The sequence below is a fragment of the Cyphellophora attinorum genome (assembly GCF_001299255.1).
Source record: "Cyphellophora attinorum strain CBS 131958 chromosome Unknown Contig5, whole genome shotgun sequence".
Lineage (NCBI taxonomy): Eukaryota > Fungi > Ascomycota > Eurotiomycetes > Chaetothyriales > Cyphellophoraceae > Cyphellophora > Cyphellophora attinorum.
This window is the reverse complement of record NW_017253233.1, coordinates 939,986-960,744: the sequence shown is the minus strand read 5'-3', so window position 1 is coordinate 960,744 and position 20,759 is coordinate 939,986. Positions and strand designations below refer to the sequence as shown.

The 20,759-nt window shown below is 53.5% G+C and overlaps 8 protein-coding genes across 8 annotated transcripts; 3 read left to right on the top strand and 5 right to left on the bottom strand.

The window, feature by feature from the left end:
• Positions 1 to 669: 669 nt before the first annotated feature.
• AB675_7024 (uncharacterized protein) lies at positions 670 to 1,200 on the bottom strand (the record flags this gene model as incomplete). Its single annotated transcript, XM_018147360.1, has 1 exon — positions 670 to 1,200. One exon carries the CDS (start codon positions 1,198 to 1,200, stop codon positions 670 to 672), a length of 531 nt encoding a protein of 176 aa, XP_018003360.1.
• Positions 1,201 to 4,992: 3,792 nt separating this feature from the next.
• On the bottom strand, positions 4,993 to 5,973 carry AB675_7023 (uncharacterized protein; the record flags this gene model as incomplete). Its single annotated transcript, XM_018147359.1, has 1 exon — positions 4,993 to 5,973. One exon carries the CDS (start codon positions 5,971 to 5,973, stop codon positions 4,993 to 4,995), a length of 981 nt encoding a protein of 326 aa, XP_018003609.1.
• A 798-nt stretch (positions 5,974 to 6,771) lies between these two features.
• Positions 6,772 to 7,440, bottom strand: AB675_7022 (uncharacterized protein; the record flags this gene model as incomplete). The annotated part of the gene is made up of 1 exon (XM_018147358.1): positions 6,772 to 7,440. One exon carries the CDS (start codon positions 7,438 to 7,440, stop codon positions 6,772 to 6,774), a length of 669 nt encoding a protein of 222 aa, XP_018003614.1.
• A 285-nt stretch (positions 7,441 to 7,725) lies between these two features.
• AB675_7021 (putative pyrophosphatase/phosphodiesterase) lies at positions 7,726 to 9,964 on the bottom strand (the record flags this gene model as incomplete). The annotated part of the gene is made up of 2 exons (XM_018147357.1): positions 7,726 to 8,965; positions 9,210 to 9,964. 2 exons carry the CDS (start codon positions 9,962 to 9,964, stop codon positions 7,726 to 7,728), a joined length of 1,995 nt encoding a protein of 664 aa, XP_018003424.1.
• A 379-nt stretch (positions 9,965 to 10,343) lies between these two features.
• Positions 10,344 to 13,630, top strand: AB675_7020 (GPI inositol-deacylase; the record flags this gene model as incomplete). The annotated part of the gene is made up of 2 exons (XM_018147356.1): positions 10,344 to 11,747; positions 11,804 to 13,630. 2 exons carry the CDS (start codon positions 10,344 to 10,346, stop codon positions 13,628 to 13,630), a joined length of 3,231 nt encoding a protein of 1,076 aa, XP_018003350.1.
• Positions 13,631 to 14,794: 1,164 nt separating this feature from the next.
• AB675_7019 (uncharacterized protein) lies at positions 14,795 to 17,053 on the top strand (the record flags this gene model as incomplete). Its single annotated transcript, XM_018147354.1, has 1 exon — positions 14,795 to 17,053. The coding sequence occupies one exon, from the start codon at positions 14,795 to 14,797 to the stop codon at positions 17,051 to 17,053; it is 2,259 nt and encodes a 752-aa protein (XP_018003234.1).
• A 1,186-nt stretch (positions 17,054 to 18,239) lies between these two features.
• AB675_7018 (uncharacterized protein) lies at positions 18,240 to 18,629 on the top strand (the record flags this gene model as incomplete). The annotated part of the gene is made up of 2 exons (XM_018147353.1): positions 18,240 to 18,348; positions 18,520 to 18,629. 2 exons carry the CDS (start codon positions 18,240 to 18,242, stop codon positions 18,627 to 18,629), a joined length of 219 nt encoding a protein of 72 aa, XP_018003305.1.
• An 872-nt stretch (positions 18,630 to 19,501) lies between these two features.
• On the bottom strand, positions 19,502 to 20,344 carry AB675_7017 (putative phosphatase; the record flags this gene model as incomplete). The annotated part of the gene is made up of 1 exon (XM_018147352.1): positions 19,502 to 20,344. One exon carries the CDS (start codon positions 20,342 to 20,344, stop codon positions 19,502 to 19,504), a length of 843 nt encoding a protein of 280 aa, XP_018003563.1.
• Positions 20,345 to 20,759: the final 415 nt, after the last annotated feature.

Sequence of the window (20,759 nt, the reverse complement as noted above, 5' to 3'; positions counted from 1 at the left end):
CACCTCACACTGTGTGACGTGCCGGCATGAATGCGGTCCGGAGGATCTTATTATGTGCTGTCTGGCTGTCTCTAAACGTTCAGTAGTCAGACTGACCGTCCTTCGTGTCGGGAACGGGTGCGCGCGGATCCCATAGCAACATTCTCAAGACTTCAGCAAACGATCGATCATATCACGCTCCTGGCTCGATGAGTGCAAGGTGCCTTAAGTGTTACTGCCGTGCCTCGGGCTACTACAGATTACTTAGATAGGTAGGTAGACCCACCAAGCTCGGGACGGCCCAGGGGACATATCCACATCGGGCTTGGCATATACATCAGCATACTATTGTCAAACACAAGCTTTGTCAATGGCTGCGATATGCATCGCAGAACATAGCACTTCGAACAGGATGATATGTATGGAGTTGCAGAAGATGATATTTCCAACTATGCACTATCAATTAAGTCAGGACCTGTACTTCCGGCCCAATATTATGTAATGAGTGTGGTATGAGACTCGTCAAGCTCGTGTCGTATCAACAATAATAAGAGACTCGTTTTATACCGCCGTATATGCAATGCCATTCCCAGTGTTCTCTATGCTGCCAAGAATCCAAGTGATGATACCGTTTCGGGTGGACGGGTGAAGGTCTCAAACGCTCATGCTGCAGATGAAGGCGGAGATTCCTTAGTAATTCTTCCAGCCCGTTGTCGCCACAGGCACCCATCCGGTTGTAGTCGTGGTAGTGGTGCTGGCGGTGCAGGGAGCGGTGTAGGTCGAAGTATAGGTCGAAGTGACGGTGCTGACGTCGCACCACGCCTTACTTGTGACGGTGCTGTAGATGGTGGTCGGTACCGTGACCGTAGACACGTCCTGCCATCCCTTGCTGGTGACCGTGACTGTAACAGCAGGGGGCGCGGGCAAAGTGGTCGTGGAAGTGATCGTGCTAACGTCGCACCACTGTTTGCTTGTGACAGTCACCGCGGGAGGAGCCGGCAGCGTAATGGTCTTGTTATCGCACCACTGCTGGCTGACACTGGTGACTGTGACCGGGGGAGGTGTAACGGTGACTGGAGGAGGAGCCGGAATGGTGACAGTGCTGGGCACACACTGGTCACCCCAGCCACCGCCGTTCTGGTTCTTCCAGTCGCCGCCGCCATTGGGAGCAGCAGTAGCAACAGCTGCGAGAGCGATGAGAGAGGTAATCTTAGCGGCCATTGTTGTTGATTGATGACTTGATGAGACAAGTAGCGAATGTTTGGAGGGAGAAGTGGAAGTTGGATTATTGATTAGATGCTGTAGCGATTGTTGTTGTGATGGAAGTACAGTCTCAACGAAGGGCATGGCACCTCCATCTTATAGATGTCCAACATCAGGCCGTTCATCACCGAGTCCACCTGCTGTGCTGGAAGTTTGCTGTTCCTCGGGGCCAGGCGAGAATAGAGGCAGCATAGAATAGAGTGGGCGTAGCCACTTCAGCCGCCAATCAGGTCCGGCGACCAGGTCAGACATGCATATAGCATAGGTGGACTCTAGTATACCGGATTGGTGGAAGGCTGGGGCAGGACTTGCGACTCTGGCGAAGTATACGGCGGAAAGCGGGCCAGCATCAAGGCCAGGCGACCAGATTCCGCTCTGTCAGCGCCGCAGAGAATTGGAGTCCGCGGCTGTACGTTTGTGGGGTGCAGTAACTTACAGCAAAGAGGTCAGGTCAAGCTCTGGCCCCTGGCCAAGTTCCAGGTGAATGTGGTTTGGCTAGCCGGGAGCCGTTAGTATGACGTTGAGCAACCGCTCAAAAATAGGGAAGCTTTGGCGCTAGATCCAGCTGGCACCTTATTTCATTGGCTGAGTTCGATTTAAACGTGGCTGAGACCCACTTTCGCTGTGAGGCTAGCCGAACGACTCAGCCTCGGGCGCGCAGCTTGTCTTCCGACCCTGATTCCCTGCCACCATCCCGGATATCGCCAATTCACCATGCATCTCGAGAAGATCGGGCACCATCTGTGTGGCGAATGCAGGACAGGTCCATCCTCCTGTTCGTCAGGTTTCGAGCAGCGTCCGTGCGCATGACCGGATTATTCGAGATCAGAGTTGACACACCAGACTGCGGTCAGCACTTGTCATGACCTCGATCCTGGCAATCCTGAGACTGCTCTGAGACTCCTCGGGAATCATCACAAAGGTTTACTCACCACATGTTCGCTTGTCGAAGTGTTAGCCCGGCCACGTCGGCCCACGGCTATGAGCAATGTTTGGGAGTACCGCAGCTGGCCGTACAGTGGCGATGCAGAACGTATCAGAGGCATCCAGCGGAATCCCCGGCCCCGCAGAGTACGCGACCACCTAACAATTTAGGTCACTACGTAACACTTGTTGTTGCTGCCGAGCAAAGAGCCTCCACGAGGGCCAAGGCATCCTGCCCCATACCTGCATACGAGCCCCAGAAACGGATCCCTGAACGAGCACCATAAGCACTCTCACGGAAGACCCAAAAACAACCTTGTGCCTTGGCAGCACCAATGTTATACACGGATCCTCTGCCGAAGCTCGCTAACATTGGTCGAGACATCTATAGCCATTGTACTAGTGCTCTTCACCCATTCGCCGCTGCGTCGTTGCGGGCTCCGAAACCTAAGCTGTCAGCGTGGCTGGATCGGGCAAACGTTCTCAATCAGGTATTCGCACAATCTCCAAAGACGTCTACCACTACTGTTGTCCAGCCTGAGCTACGAGCACCAAATTACACATCATCACTGCTGCTGCCAAAGTGGCAGGAGTCCCTCGGACACATGCGTTGCTGACACACACTGTACGAACTCAGAAGGCCTGTTACTGACTATACGGCATGATCGTTGAATTGTCCCAGGTCCTGCGGCGAGGCACGGTAAGAGCTTCCGTCCAAGTACGCCTCGCTATGTTTGGCATCACATAGGGCAAAGATGCAAACACTTTAATTCTGCTAGCCTGATACTCCACGATATCTGGATCAAAGACACTTTCAATCGACAACAGAGAGTAGACTTAGGTCAGGCACCCGTACTTGAGGGCTGGGTACCTCAATGACTGACCGACGGCCGCTGGCTCAATGATCTCCTGCAGTGTCGGCGATGAACTGTGTGCCGATGCCGTAGCTGCGCGCGTGAGTGGCTTTCTGGGAATAACTCAGGTCCACCGACAGGTACAGTAGAATCTGCTCGCCACACAACAGATCATCTCGATCAGTACGGTGGACCATGTCAGGCCTGACATATTGCCCGGCCAACCTTCTATGTTATGTCCATTGATCCCCAGCCGAGATGAATATTTCGCCCACTCGACCTCCTGCAGCCAGCCAAAGACATCGTTCAAAGCTTCTCGTGCAGCGCCAGCCATGCTCTTATCTCACGGTGTGAGGGTCCATCTTCTTCCTCAGAAGAAATTAGTAGACTATGAAACACTAACAGATAGGGTTCGTCCCCGAACCTGTACTTCGTACTTTGACCACACGGTGCAGTACATAAAGTCAAACGGCCGATTGCGCGATTGTGTGTCGCCATCGAAGCGTGGAGAACTCTCATTGAGGATAGATTTAGCGTCTGAGCTTGCACTTATCCAGCGAGAAGGATTTATATGCACGGGTAGCCGGATTTACTCAAGGTCTTCCACGGCAACCTTTTCCTGCCTCCTCTGATTCTCACCCACTTTGATTACACAGTGCTTAACAGCAAGCCAACCACCTATGATTTCATGAATTTGGATGAACATCCTCATGCCTCCCAAATCGATGATTGAAGGCATCGAAGCGTAGAGGCGGGAGTATGACTGAGCAATGGGCATAAGACTGTCTCACCGCATCAATTGCCCCTCCCCCGCAATTGCAACTCGTGGTTGCTAGATCACTCGAGGTCCCGATGTGGGCTACAGCACTCACTCGTACGAGTGAGACACGCGCAAAGATCGGCAGGTCCGAATCAAGTTCGCCGAGCAGGTCAGGCCACTGCAGGTATGGGTCTAGAGGCGCTCGCGAAGTCGCGCTTGCCCTTCTCTGACGACGTCGTGCAACATCTCTACGGTCTGCGAACTTTCCAACACATCGATCCTCCTCATCATAGCCCAACACACAACTTCGTAGGCCAGAGATTTGATGTCTTAGTAACCCCATACCCACCTTCACGAGCTCATCGGCCCCCATGATGATGTTTTGCCCATTCCGACAACTTGAACCACAACCCCGGAAGCCCTGCCGTATCGAACACGAACGACCCGACCAAGGCCCCCACTATCACAATCCTTAACGTCGTCGGCCCCAAACTCTGGGCATAGCCACTTGCACCTTGCAGGCCCAAAAACAGCCCTGGACACTGGACACAAGCAGCAGTCTGCAACAGCTATTCGCTGGAGGCATACGGCTTGCCCTGCCTCACCGCTGCTCAAGAACAGCAATAACTTGCTCGCTCCGTCCTTGATCCCCTGCTGCACGCTGCGACACTGAGTTCTGAACCCGGGTTGTCAGAACTCGACCCAGATGGGCGACTTGCACAAGGATGCCTTGGTTTCAACTGGACCCGACGGCGTCGCCTTCGATGCCACGAGGTTGCTATTTATGAACTTTCTGGCGAGCCGTTCGCAGTAATAGCAGGGCACGGATCTGTCGCTGCTAGGGTCTAATAAGACTAAAGACAGCGAGTTGACACGTCTTATGGCCTGACACTCACAATTCAGGTTCGTATGCAGAACACTCTATCTTCTCTAGAGCAAGACGACGGAGCTTTCAGTCGCTGTCCGCGCTCTTATCGTTTTTGCGCCAAGATGAGCCGATGCCCGTCACACAAGAAATGCAGCATGGCCTATTTCCGGTGTCCGTCAAAGCGCGCCAGGCGATCAGGCTGATCTCGCAGGCTGTCAGACGCATTCAGAATCTGGCCAACGCTGCATGCGGCGGCGTCGACTATTCCACCAGATTAACTCAATCTGCTCGTCGAGCGTGGAACGCGCCCGACTCCTCCGCGGCCTAGGCTTCTTCTCCTGCATCTACAATCGACGTTTCTTCTTCACCAGCGCCTTTCCCAACTCCTCTTCCACGTCCACGGTGTACGGAAAGTCTCCAAGATGCTGCCTGGCGACCCTGTGCGCCACGAACTCAACGTTGGGAAAGCAATCTCTGTCCTCGGGGCTAATCCCACACCTGTCCTCCTGCGCCGCAGACCTGATCGCGACTATGTCCAAATTGCTATTCAACAGAATGAACTGCATGACCCGCAGATCATCCAATTGCCAACGGCTGCCCCACCTCTCTTCGTCCTTGTGCTGATGCAGGTCCTTCAGACACAGGTAGGTCAGACAAGGAAACCGCAGGAATAGTTGCGTCAGCCACCGTTCAGAAATCTTAAACGAATGCCTATTGCTGAAGGGCTTGGTGATGGTAACGTGTGAAAGGCATAAAGATGAAGTGAAGCTGTGCGTTATGCCGTACCAGCAGGCGAGATAGATGTCGTCGGCGTGCAGCTCAAGCTTCCTGTTACTGTCGCGGACAAGCATGGCAATCTCGTCTCGCGTCGTGGTGCAAGCTTGAGCAAGGCTACGCGGGGGTTTCCAGTTGTCTTCCCCGCCTTCGTGCAAGTGCGAGTAGTGGACCTTGATGCTGCATCGCGCCGTCGGCTGGAATATCGAGTGATCATTGGGCAATGGTGCCTCGACTTCGGCTAGATTTGGAGCGAGAGAAATGCATTCGTCTTCCCACCACCACTCGCGCTCATCGTGGGCTCGAATTCTTTTGCCGGTGGGGATGGAGCTCTGTCGTAAGTGAATGTTGAAGGGCGAGGACGAGCGGTCTAGAAGGCCAAGGTAGATGTTCAGGCGGATTTCTGGAGGGAGTGCGAGTAAAGGGAAGGACGGTGCTGAAATGGAGTCTGCACGGTGATTGTGTTTGATGATCGATGGTGTGTTGGTGGTGTGGTCGGCCACGGGCGGGCAGTTACAGGGAAGAATATGCCGTGGTCTTGAGCGATGCATTTTGTGTGAACAACAGGGAACGGTATGGCGTATTGTGAGAGGCATTTTATGTAAGACAGGAGAGCTAAGCCGACGAGTCGGGAGGAGTTGATGGATCAGTCGAAGAGAGGAGTGAGTGTTCGAGGCAAGACATGCTACATATGTTCTATGGCATTTCACCGACTGCTTATCTACCCTCCTGCCCGCCCGCATCAGCGGCAACCAAAAGTCCCAAGTCGGGCGTCTATCGTCGTTTTCATATTGCTTTGCGACTCTTTGATGTTTGCGACTTTCTGGACAGATATCAATCAAGGACATCGCTCCGGTGGATGTGGCCGCCGATGTAGCGGGCTCCCGCACGGTGGCGTCGTGAGAGACTCTGAAGTTCTCGAAGCGAGAACATGGCACAGTGGAGAGGGACAGGAACTGCACGTTCCGCTGCAGGGCGTTGAGTCTTGTCTAAAGGGTCCGCTCATAGTGTAGCATACGCAGATGCAGAAGGTCCCATGTACCAAAGTTCTTTAGTGCCAAGAATGCTTGGAATCATAGTCAGAATTGGATCTGAATTCATGTATGCTGTCTACCTGAAGTTGCGAAAGTGCTGGAAGCTGACATTCGCATGGCATTAGCGCAAGCATTCTCTCAAGGTCGTCTGGTGTCCCGCATGCCTCGTCCTGATCATCCTTGACCTTTGCCATCGCGCTCCTGCGGACCGCAACTCCCTATTGCGCTTGGCATTGTTGCCTGTCGAAAGCCCATTGCAGACACTTGGTTGCGGAGTGAACTCGGTTCTCCCCTTGAGAGATCCGAGGCCGCTAATCAGAAGATCGTCCCCTCGGAATCAGAATCTTCGGCTAGATCATAAGCAGCTTGAGCATCAGAAGAGTCTGAGACACGCCTGCTATCGGCACCGGCATCGTCCTCCGCGTCTTTGTCATTGTTGTCCGGCGTGACGCCCACCACAATGTCGTCCAGCAGAGAGACGAGCTTTGCCTTCGCGTCTTCGTGGATTGCAGTGAATTCTTTCCGACCTCCTTTTGCGAAGACTTTGCTCAATTGTGGGAGACCAATTGCCTCATCCTGCCACCATTCATATTCCCAGATTCTGAGCCGACCGCGCACCATGCCGATGAAGACTGGATTCATTGGATACGCATCACGAGCAGCTATCAACTGCTTGGGGGCAATTGGTGCCGGTAGCAGGGCGTTGACGAATATTGTGGTAGTGACGATGTCCTTACGCTCGTCGTCACTGGTCTTCTTGGTGAAGCGGATAAGACTCTGAAAGCACTTGTCGGGATGGAGCGTGTTGTCTCGAAGGAGCTTCAACCCCAACCCGTAATAGCGGAGACAGCATTTTGCGAGATCACTGACACTGGGACTTGCGGCCTTCTTGTGAACGACATCCTCCTTGGCCTCTGCGATTGTCTTGGCGTCCATCTCGGGTTTCGATTCTTCACTGACCGCTGGTGAAAGACGTCGCGGCATGTTAAGCTTTATTCGAACCATCTCAGTCACCTGGAGAATTCACCGGCTTCGCACTTGTGGAACTATCACTAACTTTTCGCTTGCTTTGGACCGTCGTAAGAAAGTCGTTTCGGTGAGAAAGTCGTGAAGATCAGAAAGTCGTGAAACTCAGAAAGTCGTCAAGATCAGAAAGTCGTGCGTAGTACAGATGAGCAGAACAGATCTGTGTCCTCAAGTTGTGCGAGATATTTATACTCGATGATTTCCCTGTGTATGTAGACATGGGACCGCATTTGCGGTCCATGCTCAGGTCGGAGTCGTGCCAGAGTCTGGCTTGTTACCCTTAATTGCCTCAGCAAACTGCTTCGCCCATTCCTTTGCCTTCTCGAGCTGATCGTGTAAGAACTTCCACCAGTTCTTCTTGCCGCTGCCAGACGTATCACTGTCGGGTGATCCCTCCTCCGATGTCGACGGGTCCGGATCACCAGGCTGCTGATCTCCTTGCACTCCTGATCCTGGCGGCGGATCAGTCGTCTCGGCATCCTCGGGCGCGTCGTGCGGCGTATCAAGCTGCAGCGCCTTGTCATCACTGTGCAGCCCCTGCGGCCTCAGAGGCAGATGTAGCGTGCCGTTGTTTGGACCAGGCTTGATGCCGATGCTCTCGCAGACAATGTTGTAGACTTCGGTGTTCTGAAACGTGGCCAGTCTACTGTTGCCAGGATGTGGGAATGCTGGGCCTCTAGCCACAAAGATCGCTCGCATCAAAGGATGCTCATGATCATAGCCGTGAAGGCCTTTGGGCTCGTAGCTTGTGCCATCCTCCAGGGCTTTTGCAACGTCAAAATCGGTCTTCTCTAAGACTGCCCAGCCAGCTTTGGGCACAATCCAAAGAGGCGCAATGCGGTCGTTGTTGGAAAAGTGGTATCTTTCTGGCATTGTCTCGCGCGTGTAGACGTCGAATGAGCCCATCTTTTTGGCTGCTGCGAGAAGCTGTTGGTGTAGTGGTTCGAGATCGCGCTCCGCATCTTTCAGGCGAAGGCCGCGCAAAGGCCAGCCATCCATATGATCAATCAGGGACACGTCGATAAGTTCGTCGAGTTGGATGATTCGTTTTGTAGAGGTTGTTGCCATGCCGTGGTCCGAGACCACTACCAAGTTCACAATCTCGGTCAGATTGCGCTGGACTAGCCCCTCGACAATCATGGTCAGCATGCTATCAACATCAGCGATCGTTGCTCTAATTTCTGTGCTGTTCGGGCCGTATCTGTGACCATCTGCATCGACGTTTGGTACGTAGGAGAGCAATAATTGTGGACGCTTGTCTCCATGTTCAACCTCATCGCCTGGCAGATCCAGCCAGTGCATGAGTCGGTCAACCTTCTTCGGTAGCACCTCGCTTTCGTTGAACTTGTCGAGGTATGTAGGCTCGCGATCTGGTATATGCGCTTCGGAGCCTGGCCACATATGAATCGCTGTCTTCGCGCCCTGATCCTCTGCCGTGACCCAGATGGGTTCAGCATTCCACCATTTTGGCTGCATCGAGATCCTGCCGATATTGGTCAGCCTGAGTCGGACATTCGGGAAATCGCGAGGGGTAGTGGATAGGGAGAAGGCTTGAGGCCAGACAATCGTCAGCTCGCCGCTAGGAGAGCTTCAAAGATGGCAGCGCCTCGCCCAAGGACCACAAGATGATCCGAGACATTGTTCAGAACAAGTGTCTCTGATGCTGCATGAAGACTGCCCTCGTGGTCGACTGATGGTTCAGGCTCACGAAAAGCGGATAGGCTTACGTGGTATCCGTGTAGTAGAACTCCTCCTGTATTTCTGGATCCCAGAACTGGTTGCTAACGATTCCGTGGCTCTCTGGATATAGTCCCGTGACCAGAGTGAAGTGATTGGGAAATGTCACCGAAGGGAACGACGGCAGCATCCATCGTGGAGAAACGCCGGAGGCGATGAACGCATTCAGTGCTGGTGTAATACCACGATTGAGAAAGTCCGCACGAAAGCCGTCCAGGGAGATCAGGATAGTGGTTGGCTTGAACTCATGGGTGCCGTTCCAGTATGTCCGGAGATGCGAAGCCGAGGTAGTCTGCCTCGATGCCGTCCATGCACCGTAAGCCAGAAGTACGAACAGTGCGATGATCACGATATGTATGACTGCCATGCGTCCTCGTTTAGGTGGTGTGTATGGCTCGGCCCTGGTCAGATCAACAGAACTCTCGGAGCTGTTGTCCTTGAACCCGCCCTCCATCTCGAAGACGACGCGGCCATCTTCGTCGAAACCAGTCTCGCTCTTCCGTCTTGATCGTCGTCGCCGCCTGCGATCTCGCTGGTCTGACTTCGCGAAGATATCTCGGACTACATCCGCCCTGTTCGGTTTGGCCAGCAATCTTTCCTGTTCCTCTGCTTCGTCCAGGACATGCTCATCGCTGGGTCGCGGGGAGGCGTCGTCGTTATCTGTATCTGCATCGGAATCAACGATTGGGGCGTCGTTATCGTAGGCCTTGTCGGCCAGGAAAGCCTTCTTCTCGGAGGATGCCATAGCGATGTAGCATGACTTGCGAGATGGCTACCTGAGGACGAGGTAGGGATTGGCTTATATGGAGAGGGTGCGAATGTGATAGCAATCTAGGGTGAGAACTTTGGTGAGGGACTTCACGCACTCACAAGTAACGTAAGCTGAGAGGGTCCGACGGCGCACGGGCTCGCGACGGGTATGCAGGCACGCCGGAGCTAAATCGAGTCGGGCAAAGCGTCGGACACGGTTTCCGCGGGGAGCCGCGACCCCGATAGAGGTGCACTTTTGATCTCGCTATCGCTCTCGACGTTGCTCTGTTTTCACGTCAAGACAGCAGCTTGGCTTGGCTTCAGCTGCTGCGTCTCGACTCGACTTGGGTCCACGCAGGGTCGGACGCAGCACGATGCTGCTGAAGCCTACCAAAAATACCCATGAAAGCGGCTGCTCGCCAGCCTCCCCGACGAGCGACAACCTCACAACGACCGATCTGTCCGACGTTAGAGGCTTCCAGAAAGGACAGCATCGAGATGGACGTGTCCCGTCGGTGTGGTCATGTCGGCCACTTACTTTGATCACCACGATCATTGCCTTCCTTTCGATCGCAGCCATAGTACACTCTTTCGTCAACTTGCAGATGGATCCTCAAGGCTGCGGTATGTCCTTCATGACGCCTACGTACATCAAGATGGAGGGCTTCGATAGCGAATACTCGCGCTTTGCCTCCAAGTATGGTCTCTACCTGTATCGCGAGGAAGGTGTCGACCAGTACGACGCAGCTAATGGCGATCTTGGTCTACGGGGCGCACCAGTACTATTCATTCCGGGAAACGCCGGCAGCTACAAGCAAATTCGCAGCCTGAGCAGCGAAGGAGCTAGATACTGGAAAGGCCAAGATCGGACGAAGGAGGAAGCAGAGCAGGGCAAAAGAGCATTCGACTTCTTTACACTTAATTTTAATGAGGATCTGTCTGCGTTCCACGGACAGACCTTGATCGACCAGGCAGAGTATGTCAACGAGGCGATCGCATACATCCTCTCCCTCTATCACCATCCAGTGCGGGGCAGGAAGGGCGGCAAGCATCTTCCGGACCCAAATGCCGTAATTCTGGTTGGACATTCCATGGGCGGCATTGTGGCCAGAACCGTGCTGGTCACCAGCAAATACCAGGCGAATAGCGTCAATACGATCATCACGATGAGCACGCCACATGCTCGACCTCCGGTGGCTTTCGATGCAGATATGGTCAGCTTGTACGATAAGATCAACAACTACTGGCGAGCGAGTTACTTGCAGGACGAAGACGGCATGAATCCTCTGGCTCAAACGACACTGATCAGCATCGCCGGTGGTGGACGCGACACAACCGTTCCATCTGACTATACCAGTGTCAGTAGCCTGCTTCCCGAATCCCATGGCTTCACGGTCTTCACGAGCGGCATTCCAGGTGTTTGGACTTCTATGGATCATCTTGCTATCACATGGGCCGACGAAATGCGGAAATCGATCATCAAATGCATGTACGACATTTCGGATGTGCGGAAGCCGGGTCAGACGATTCCACGCGAAGAGCGGATGAGAGTCTTCCGCAATCACTTCCTCACAGGGCTGGAATCTAACACTCCAAAGCACTTGCTTGATGCCGGCAGGACTCACGACGTCTTACTCAAGCTTGGCCGCTCGACCAACGAAAAAGATGCAAGCATAGCCATTCGACAACTTGGTGCACAGGACCAGCCGAGTACACAGCTGCTTCAAGTACCCGCCGTCACCCATCACGGACAGCGAATACTGTCAGTTCTGACCAACGTGGCCATAGATGCCCCGGGGACATTCGGCGAAGACCTTGAGGTCCTTTTCTGCAGCACATTCCCATTGCCTTCTGGCAACTCGAACTCGCCATCTATTCAGATCGATCAGTCGAATGGGGCTCAGCTGCCACGAGACTGGCGTGCAAGCGCCCAACCGGCGATGGCATTCAGCTACCAGCATCAACACGAACTTCCCAAAATGCCTTCGACCGTCATATCCCTTTCACCTACCTCCGATACGACGCCGCAGATCTGCGAGACTTCCAGTTTGTCGCCATTGTAGATAAAGCGACCGAGATCAGTAACAATTGGATCTTTGCCGAGTTTGCCACAATCGAATCTGCTACTACTAAGTCCACGGGAAACCTAGCAAAACTTCTTCTGGGTGGCGAAGGGTTCGAGCTACCACCAGCCCGACCGATGGTGAACGAGATCACCATCCCAGCGCTTCACTCATCATTGCTCGCATACAAGCTCAAAGTCCGCCAACATGGATGCGGCGATGAGGCCGAGATGTTCACACCTCTAGTCCGACAATACATTGAGCAGCCGCATCACGAAAGCAAGTACTTTGTCAACTTCAAGGAAGGCGATATCAACCTGCATGGCGTCGCGCCGTTCATGCCTCCTTTGCTGGACGGCTCGACACCAGGTGCTGAGGGAGTCACTTTCCAGATCTTCTCTGACAGCACCTGCAACAGTGCTCTCGAAGTGCATCTACATGCAGACCTCCCAGGTTCGTTCGGCAAGCTCGTCATGCGCTATCGAACAATCTTTGCCGTCTTTCCGCTTCTTGTCGTTGCGATGGTTTTGCGCAAGCAATTTCGTGTCTATGACAACACCGGAATCTTCATAGGCTTCTCAGACGCACTGGAACAAAGTTTGCGCCTCCCGCTGCCAGTATTGCTTCTGAGCATGATCTTCTTCGCCACGGCTTTCTCAACAGCAGGCAGTATCTCCTCGCCGGCGCAAGACAATGCGACTATGGTCGACTTCAACAAGAACGATTTGCTGCTTGGCAGCCAGGATTCGTTCTTCTGGTTTCTTGTCCCGTTGGCCGGGCTGATATGCGTCGGCGCTTGCGTGGGTGTTCACTTTCTTGTTTTGGGGATATTGCATTTGTTCGTGGGTGCCAGTCGGGTTTATGCTCAAGTCACTACCTCGCAATCTCGACCTGGACCGTCGCCACCATCCTCCTCCGACGAGAAGGACGGCAATCACAAAGAGAAGCGGCCACTTCATACGACGCTTCCACCATTGCAGATACTAAGCGCATCGTCACCTCGCCGTCGCCTCATCAACACTGTCTTACTCCTCCTTCTTGTCGCCACCGTTATTCCGTATCCATTCGCATACGTGGTTGCCTGTCTGGTACAGCTCGCCACGACCACACGCGCACTGTCACAGCTCTACACATCGAGACCGATCAGCGTACACGCCTCCAATTTCTTCAACTACACCTACGCTGTGCTCATCTTGATGCTGTGGGTGCTGCCACTGAATCTCCCAGTCCTCATTGTCTGGGTGCACAATCTGGCAGTACCATACTTGTCTGCCTTTGGCTCTCACCACAACATCTTGGCCATTGCGCCGTTCATCGTGTTGGTCGAGACACTTGCCGGCGGAAAGATGGTACCGCGACTGAGGATCGCGAAGAAAGGTAAGAAAGGGTCTGCTGGGACTGGCTATGGGAGACTTGTTACGAATGTTGGATTCTTTGCTTTAGCGGTATATGCAGCGGTTTATGGGATGACGTACGCGTACAGGCTACATTGGATTGCTTGTGTAGTGGCCGGATGGCTGGGTGTGCTTCACTGGTTGGGTGGGAGTATTAATATCGGTGGCAGGCCGCCACCAGGAGGGAAGGTTGTAAATAGATGAGCTCAGAGGGGCCTGTAGTTATGTACATCAGTGCGAATGGCAAGAACCTTGCTATATGTTTGGTCCTTCTGCACCTTTCGGCGCTTTTTCCGTCAAGCTCTTGCCCAATGTCACCTTTGCACCTTCCCGGCGACCTCGGATCGTGCTTTCCCTGCATAGCTCCAGTCACTGCTTCCGTCAGTGACTTGACCAGATATGTACGAATCTATATACATTTGCAACTGCCAATAATCGGCCCTAGAATGAGCAAAGATCGACACATTTCATCAGCATAGTGTGAACGGCGAACACATCGAGCGAAGCTGTCTCTGGCTGCAGCCAGTCCTAGACATACTGTGGCTGTCGCAAGGAGATCCTAGTTCAGTTCTGGGTGCTGCTTAAGCCTTTTCTTTCTCTTCTTGCAATCTTTGATCTCACGCGCGACTGCCCGGCACAGTTTTGCGACGAAGGTGAATAGAAGTGGTCATAAGAGGTCAATTGCAGGGTGAAGTGACGTGAGATCAAGTAGGTAATATCCTAGGCTCCAGATATCTGAACATTCCTCCAGACTCACAGGTCTTGCGGTCTTCCAGGTGTCTCTGCCGGGCCTCTCGAAGGCAAACTCATCACTCAATTGATGACACCGACTGCTCCGAAGTCTTGCAGATGTTGTCAGTCCGACAAGCTCCTGTACCTGCATGATCAACGCACGGCGATGGACCCAAGCTGCGTCATGCATTGAGTGTTTTGATATTACCCATTCTGGCAACACTGGATACTGTCCACGGTCTTCAGCAGTCTGCCGAAGCATTCATCGAGCGCGGCCTTCGCTCGGCAAGAGCTCCGTCTGAACGATGAGTTCGCACGGAAGACGAACGCCGTTGATGGAGCAAAGACGGAATCCACGAAATTGGTCGAAACTCTGGTGTTGCAATTCGCACACAGATTGGCAGAGATCAACGTCAAGGTTCTAGGGCCTTGCCCGCCCGTGTTCTCGGCTCGTCGGATAGACGCAGAGACCATTCTCTAGGGACGCCTCCAAAACATGGAGCGCCCCTCCGTGACCAGATCGAGGTGCTTTAGACAAGCGCAATTCCTGCAGGATTCTGTAGTTTTTCGACTCTTCGTCCTGCTGTTGATGTCCTCAAAGCCCGTACAGAAGCGTCAAATGGCTATATTCCAGATATGGAGGCAACCACAACGACGACTTCTCCTCCGAAATTCTCCCGGTACCGAACAGTGAGGGCGCGCGCAGCGACACTACAGACGTTATCATCACAGTCTGACCACGAACAACCCGCAGCACCACCACTGCCCAAAGCCTCGACCTTCGCTCATGCCGACTCGGGCGTCAAGAGGGCACCTTCACGCTATCGGCGCAACAATGCCATAAAAGACGTGACTTCTCCTCCGCTTCCTTCGGCGCCATTGCCGAAGATTCAAGACGAGCACGCGACACCAACAAGTCCGAGCCAGCGAGCACAGTATTCAAGTGATCGGCACGAGAAGAAGGGTTCTCACGCGCACAGGGATCTAGGCGCGGTCACGCGGATCCAACAACATGGACAAGTGCCACATTCACAGCATAGAGATCGATCCAGGCAGAATGGCCACGCTCAACAACAGACCCTGATCGACCCACCAGACCAGAGATACGACAGAGCACGAGAGGAAGCGCGGCTCATCTTGGAGGGAGAATACGACCGCTTGCATAGGCTGAAGAAACAAAGCGAGAGACAGAATCGTGCGGTTGGGCAAACAGCGCCCGATCTGAGCCGTAGAAGACGTTCACCACCGCGAGAGACGAAAGGCGAGGAGCAGGGTGTCGCTGATACTACGAAACAGGCGAGTACGGAGCAAGAAGTTGCCCTGCCGACGAAGCAGTCCCCCGCCACTCCCAAGCAGAAGTTTGCACGACTGAGGCAGCGGAGTGAGCCAGAAACGGCGCAGCGGACAGTTCCGGTTCCTGCTGAAGTGCCAGACAGCACCACGGTCCCAGCCGCTGTCGCCGCGCCCGAAAGTGTTCCACCGACAACTACTCTCGCTGCCGCTCCCGCCTTTGACGCTCCCCTTTCCGCTGTCAACGCAGGCGACCGACGTGTAAGGGTCCGATTCCATACCTCTGAGATCACTCTTCCTGTCACAACTTCCACGACCGCCAAGGATCTTTTAAACTCAGCATCGGTAGTGCTGTCCAATGCTCCAGACCCGCGCACCGCCACCCTGCTCGAATCCTTCACTACAGATGCTCTTGCCCTTGAGCGACCTCTCCGACGCTACGAGCGAATTCGAGACGTGCTCAACTCCTGGGACAGTGACACACAGAATCACCTCTTCATTCTTGGCAACGGTGACGACGACGAAGAATCGACGGTCAAGCTCCATGGTCTGGACTTCAAGGACGTCCCGACCAAAGCAGGCCGCGATATCACGCTCCAGATGTACTACGCCTCCCGACCCGGCCGGTGGGACAAACGTTGGGTACGGCTGCGCGAAGACGGACAAGTCACGATTTCCAAGAACGAGTCTGGACTGGAGAGCACGAACATTTGCCACCTTTCCGACTTTGACCTGTACGCGCCGACAAGAAAGCTGATCAAGCGTTTGAAGCCACCAAAGAAGACTATCTTCGCAGTCAAATCGCAGCAAAAGAGCGCAATGTTTCTCGAAGCTCATGGTGCGAACTTTGCGCATTTCTTCTGTTCTGGGACGAAAGAGGTAGCTGATCAATGGTATGCGGCTGTGCATGGCTGGCGAAGCTGGTATCTTGTCAATGTTCTGGGCGAAGGAAAAGTGCCGCAAGCGGGCACAGGCGAAGTGCTTGGTGACAGAGCGGCCCACCTGAAACGGCCGGGTACAAGTGCAAGTGCTGATACGGTGCCGTACCAATTGGGCAGCTTTAAGCCTTTGCTGGACTTTGACATGCTTGCTGCGGGAAGTGGCGGTTCTGATGATGGCAATGGTGGTTTGGGCAGAAGAAGCACGGACGCAAGGCATCGACGAGGTGCATCAGATGTAACGCATGGCGGAGTTTCAACAAGTCCCAAAAGATCTGGCACTGTGCGTCGAGGGCACCCTGCTGCGGCGCCGCCGAGCTCGTACCCAATGCATACAGCCGCACAGCCTGGTGTTCCAGGTCAGCCGCTGCATGCACCGGCACACGATACAGCTTTCACAGGCAGAGGCTTGCTCGCCGCCCACGCTTTTACAACTTCAGGCCCTGCTGGACAACACGACCCGCTACCAATTTGTGAAGATTCGGATCAAGCATTTACAGGGCAGGGTCTGCTATCACGGCACGCCACGCAGCGCGCTCAGGGAGGCAGAGGCACTGGCAGAGGTGTGGCAGGTGCTCGGCCAGGGCAGCCCCTGGTCGATATGACGCCCAACAGTGACTTTGCGGATGGGAGTCTATTGAGGAAGCTGGAGGGCTGGCGGGTGTGAAGGCAGGCAGACTAAGGCTCCGTCCATTGACAATTGGGAGGTAGGTATATGTACCGCATTAGTCTGGAATTCGTCCATCATCCGACGCAATTTTCCAGCGCACTTTTCATAGCATAGTGTATCGGCCCAACACACCGAGAGAAGCTTCACCCAAGGCCAAGCAGAACCTGATGTGGGATCTTAGGACTAGAGCTTCATCTCGGAGACCCCTGTTCGCATCAAGATGCTGTTAGTATCATCTCCTTCTCTTTTTGCAGTCTTGGGGTGGTTCAACTGGCGTCATTTGAATGTGTCTGATTCGCGACTCTGCGAACATGTGTGACTTATCGCCTGTCACTGGTGGACCTCGATGAACGTGAAGCCTGCTAGGACTCATGTACAGACCCTATCTAAATCAGAGGATATGAATACGTCCGAGACAGGCTGAGATTTGTGTCGTCAATTAGCTCAATCTACTCTTCTTCAGCTCATAGCGCGGTACGATCTGGTCTAGTACACCGAGAGTCATGCTCGTCTCCTGCTCACCTACTCACCGCGTTGGCATGGGATCGGTGCAGGTCTCGAGGATCCTGGTTTGAGTCCAGGTACTCGTGTTCGTTCTGGTGTTTGCCATCTCTTAAGGAAAGGCCTCAGGAGGAGCGACTAGTGTGCCATGCTCTACGTTCATCTGCAAGTCTTGCAGTAGGAGCAGTGACTAGCATCGGAGGCAGAGGTAGGTATGTGGTGTTGATACCAAGAAACTTCCATTCTACGGCAAGAGGTTATGGTATACTTCGGGCATGCAGGTTTGCCTTTCCACTGACGTGCAGCAAGAATCCGAGTTTGTTAGGGCTTACGTACCACCTCATGCATCGATCTATATGGTAACTCGATCACAAAGTTCCCTCTTTGAGGGTTCATGACGCATCTTTGCAGAAGTTCATCAGGCGAAACCTGATTTTGGGTATCATAAGCTTTCTGGTCAAGCAATGTCAAGCTTCAAGCACGAGAGGCTTGGTAGGGATTGAGATCCAAGGTTGCACGCAGCGGTGGGTGTATAAGTACTGCCTGTGCCCGGTCTGAGCAACTGCTCTTCGAACCACAACAATAGCCACGAGATACTGTAGAATTAGCCTGTCATCTCCCCACACGTTCAGAACTCCTAGCACCACCCACCCGGTTCGAATACCCGACCAACTCCTGAAAGATGTCGAACATTATGGGCAAAGTCGAGCAGAAGCTCAACGACAAGCTCAACAAGGACGCCCAGCCAGGCAACCAGGTCGAGGGGAAGGCCGATGGAGATGTCAACGACAGTGAGTGTCTCTTTCCTCATCTGCCTCCGACTCAGCTGGCACGTCCCAGCCATCGGTGCATCATGCTCAGCGGACAGTGGCTGTTGTATAAAAATGTGCTCCTGCTTCGCCTCCCGTCGTCTGCTGTTGCTGCAAGTTGAGTAAGCTCATAATGCTGACGGCGGCGAACAGAGGTGAACCAGGTGGCCAATGACGTCGGTGTGCCTCAGCAGGACGACGGCATGCTGGACAAGGTGGCGGATGCGAAGACGAACTCGGATATTCCGTTTGGGAATAACTGACAAAGCGCATGACGCATTGGAGCTCGGCTTACAGATGGCCACCACCCCTATAATATAGATGTATCAAGCTCCGTATCAGATCAGGATCAGAGGCCACATTCAATGACATGAACCAAACCGAAGCAGGAGCAGACTTGAAGTCATGCAAAGAACAGTGACTACCCCTTGCCTGAGTCAGTGAAGTGATCGTTCTCGGGTTGCTTCGGTCGTTGAAGTTGGTAACAAGGTATAAGTAGTCGTCGAGGTCCTCGCCTGCATGGTCGTTCTCTACTACACAACCAATGGTGGGATCAGCAGCTACTCGCCATGTCACAATAGCATTTGTTGCTGGTCGACGGGGCGATCCATTACGGACAGTTCTGCCACAGCAGTATGTTTGAGGCTGTGCATCTTCGAGCATCCCGATGATGAAATTATAGGATCGCTGGACGGTGTTCTTCCCATCATGGTATTGTCCGCTTCATCGCCAGAGCAACACAGGTTCAGCCTTTTACTTTTCGCCATCGTCAGCTTAGTGCCCACAGAGTGAAACCAGCAAGATAAAAGCAGAGTCGAGTTGTGTCAGACAGCAGTTGGTTACAATTTATTGGTCCACAGTATTTTGGAATTCAGATCAGGTCTGTGAAATTGTGTTTCATCCTTGAGATCGAGGCGGTTCAAGAAAGGGAAAGGGTGTCACTGACTTACAGAATGTTGATCTTGTGAAATTGTGCCGTCTGAAACAGGCTGGCCGTTAACGTCGCCCCAGAAAAGTGCGTGACTAGCTCTCGACTGGCTGTGACCTTTGTTAGAGACCCCTGAGTCATGAGCCGTCTGCCATTTTCGAGAATACCCTTCGACCGGGGCGATATACTGAGTTGGCAGGCATGCTGTCACGTCTTGGGTCGTTTAAAGAAGCCGGCGATCGACTGTTGCCGTGGATCGTGCGTGGCTGAGCCAACACCTCGCGTCCTTTTCAGGTTGTTGAGGTGATCTCGGCGATTGATGGCAAGGACCTTCAGCGAGTGGTCCTTGTACTCAGGCGCACTGGATGCGCCATCGTCACTTGATACATCACGCTTCTGACCATTGACCTCTAGCTCCAAGTAGCCAGTGTTTGACCAAGCTCCAATATATTCGAGAGGCCGACCAGGTGATTGCGGGCCAATTTCGGGTCCAAGTGTGATGCTGCTGGTCGTGAAGCGACTCAGCAAAGCACGCCAGAGTGCTGAGAGGAACAGTCCATGCGAGACGATTGCCACGGTCTCTTCCTCCGAGTCCACGGCCAGTAATGGGGAGAAGTAGTCGTCCAAAAATGTATCAGCCCGCTTGCGCATTTGCTCCTTGGTCTCCTTTGGCTTAAAGTCCGGATCTGTGTCGCTCGGCACCTTGACCGTCAGAGGGTCATCGTCTCGTTTTGATGCCCAAGGAACAAGTTCAAGGGACCCAAAGTCCTGCTCTCGGAGCAATTCGAGCTTGACCACTTCTGTGACCGCTTTGGATGTGCCATACTCCGCTTGCTGGGCTTTTCTAACCTCATCGCCGGTCATCCATGCTCGCTGCAAGTCTGAAGTGAAGATCTGCGTGAAGTGCAGCTTTCGATTTGTGGTCAGGAATTTGCCCAGCCGTTGTGTTTGCAATACGCCATGGTTAGTCAACTTTGAGTCCGTCACGCCGGCCAGAAGGCCAGCGACATTATGCTCTGTCTCTCCATGTCGAATGAGAAGCAGATGCATAGAACGTACTGCTCTGAACAACGGTAAAGAAAAAGCGATGTGGAAACTGAGATCATGACGGTTCAAAAGCGATGTTTGCTGTCGCGTCGTGATTGGCTCGTGAGATAGACCGAGTGCAGAAGCTTAGCCGAAGGAATTTCGAATGCATGGCCGCAACTTTTCTGGTCGCGAGACATCTTCGGGCGAGCTATCAATCTCACAATTTCACCATCCATCTTAGTCGTCACAATTGTGTGGTCAGCCCGGCTCCGAACGCGCAATCATCTTCTTCGCAGCAGATCACATAGCATTCTAGCCAACAGACCACTCTCTCGAGCAGCATCATGGATGGGTAGGAAGCTATGTCAAGAACGCAGACTAGCACTGACGCAGAATCACAGCTTGAACCCCAAAGAGCAGCAGGAGCTACAGAGGC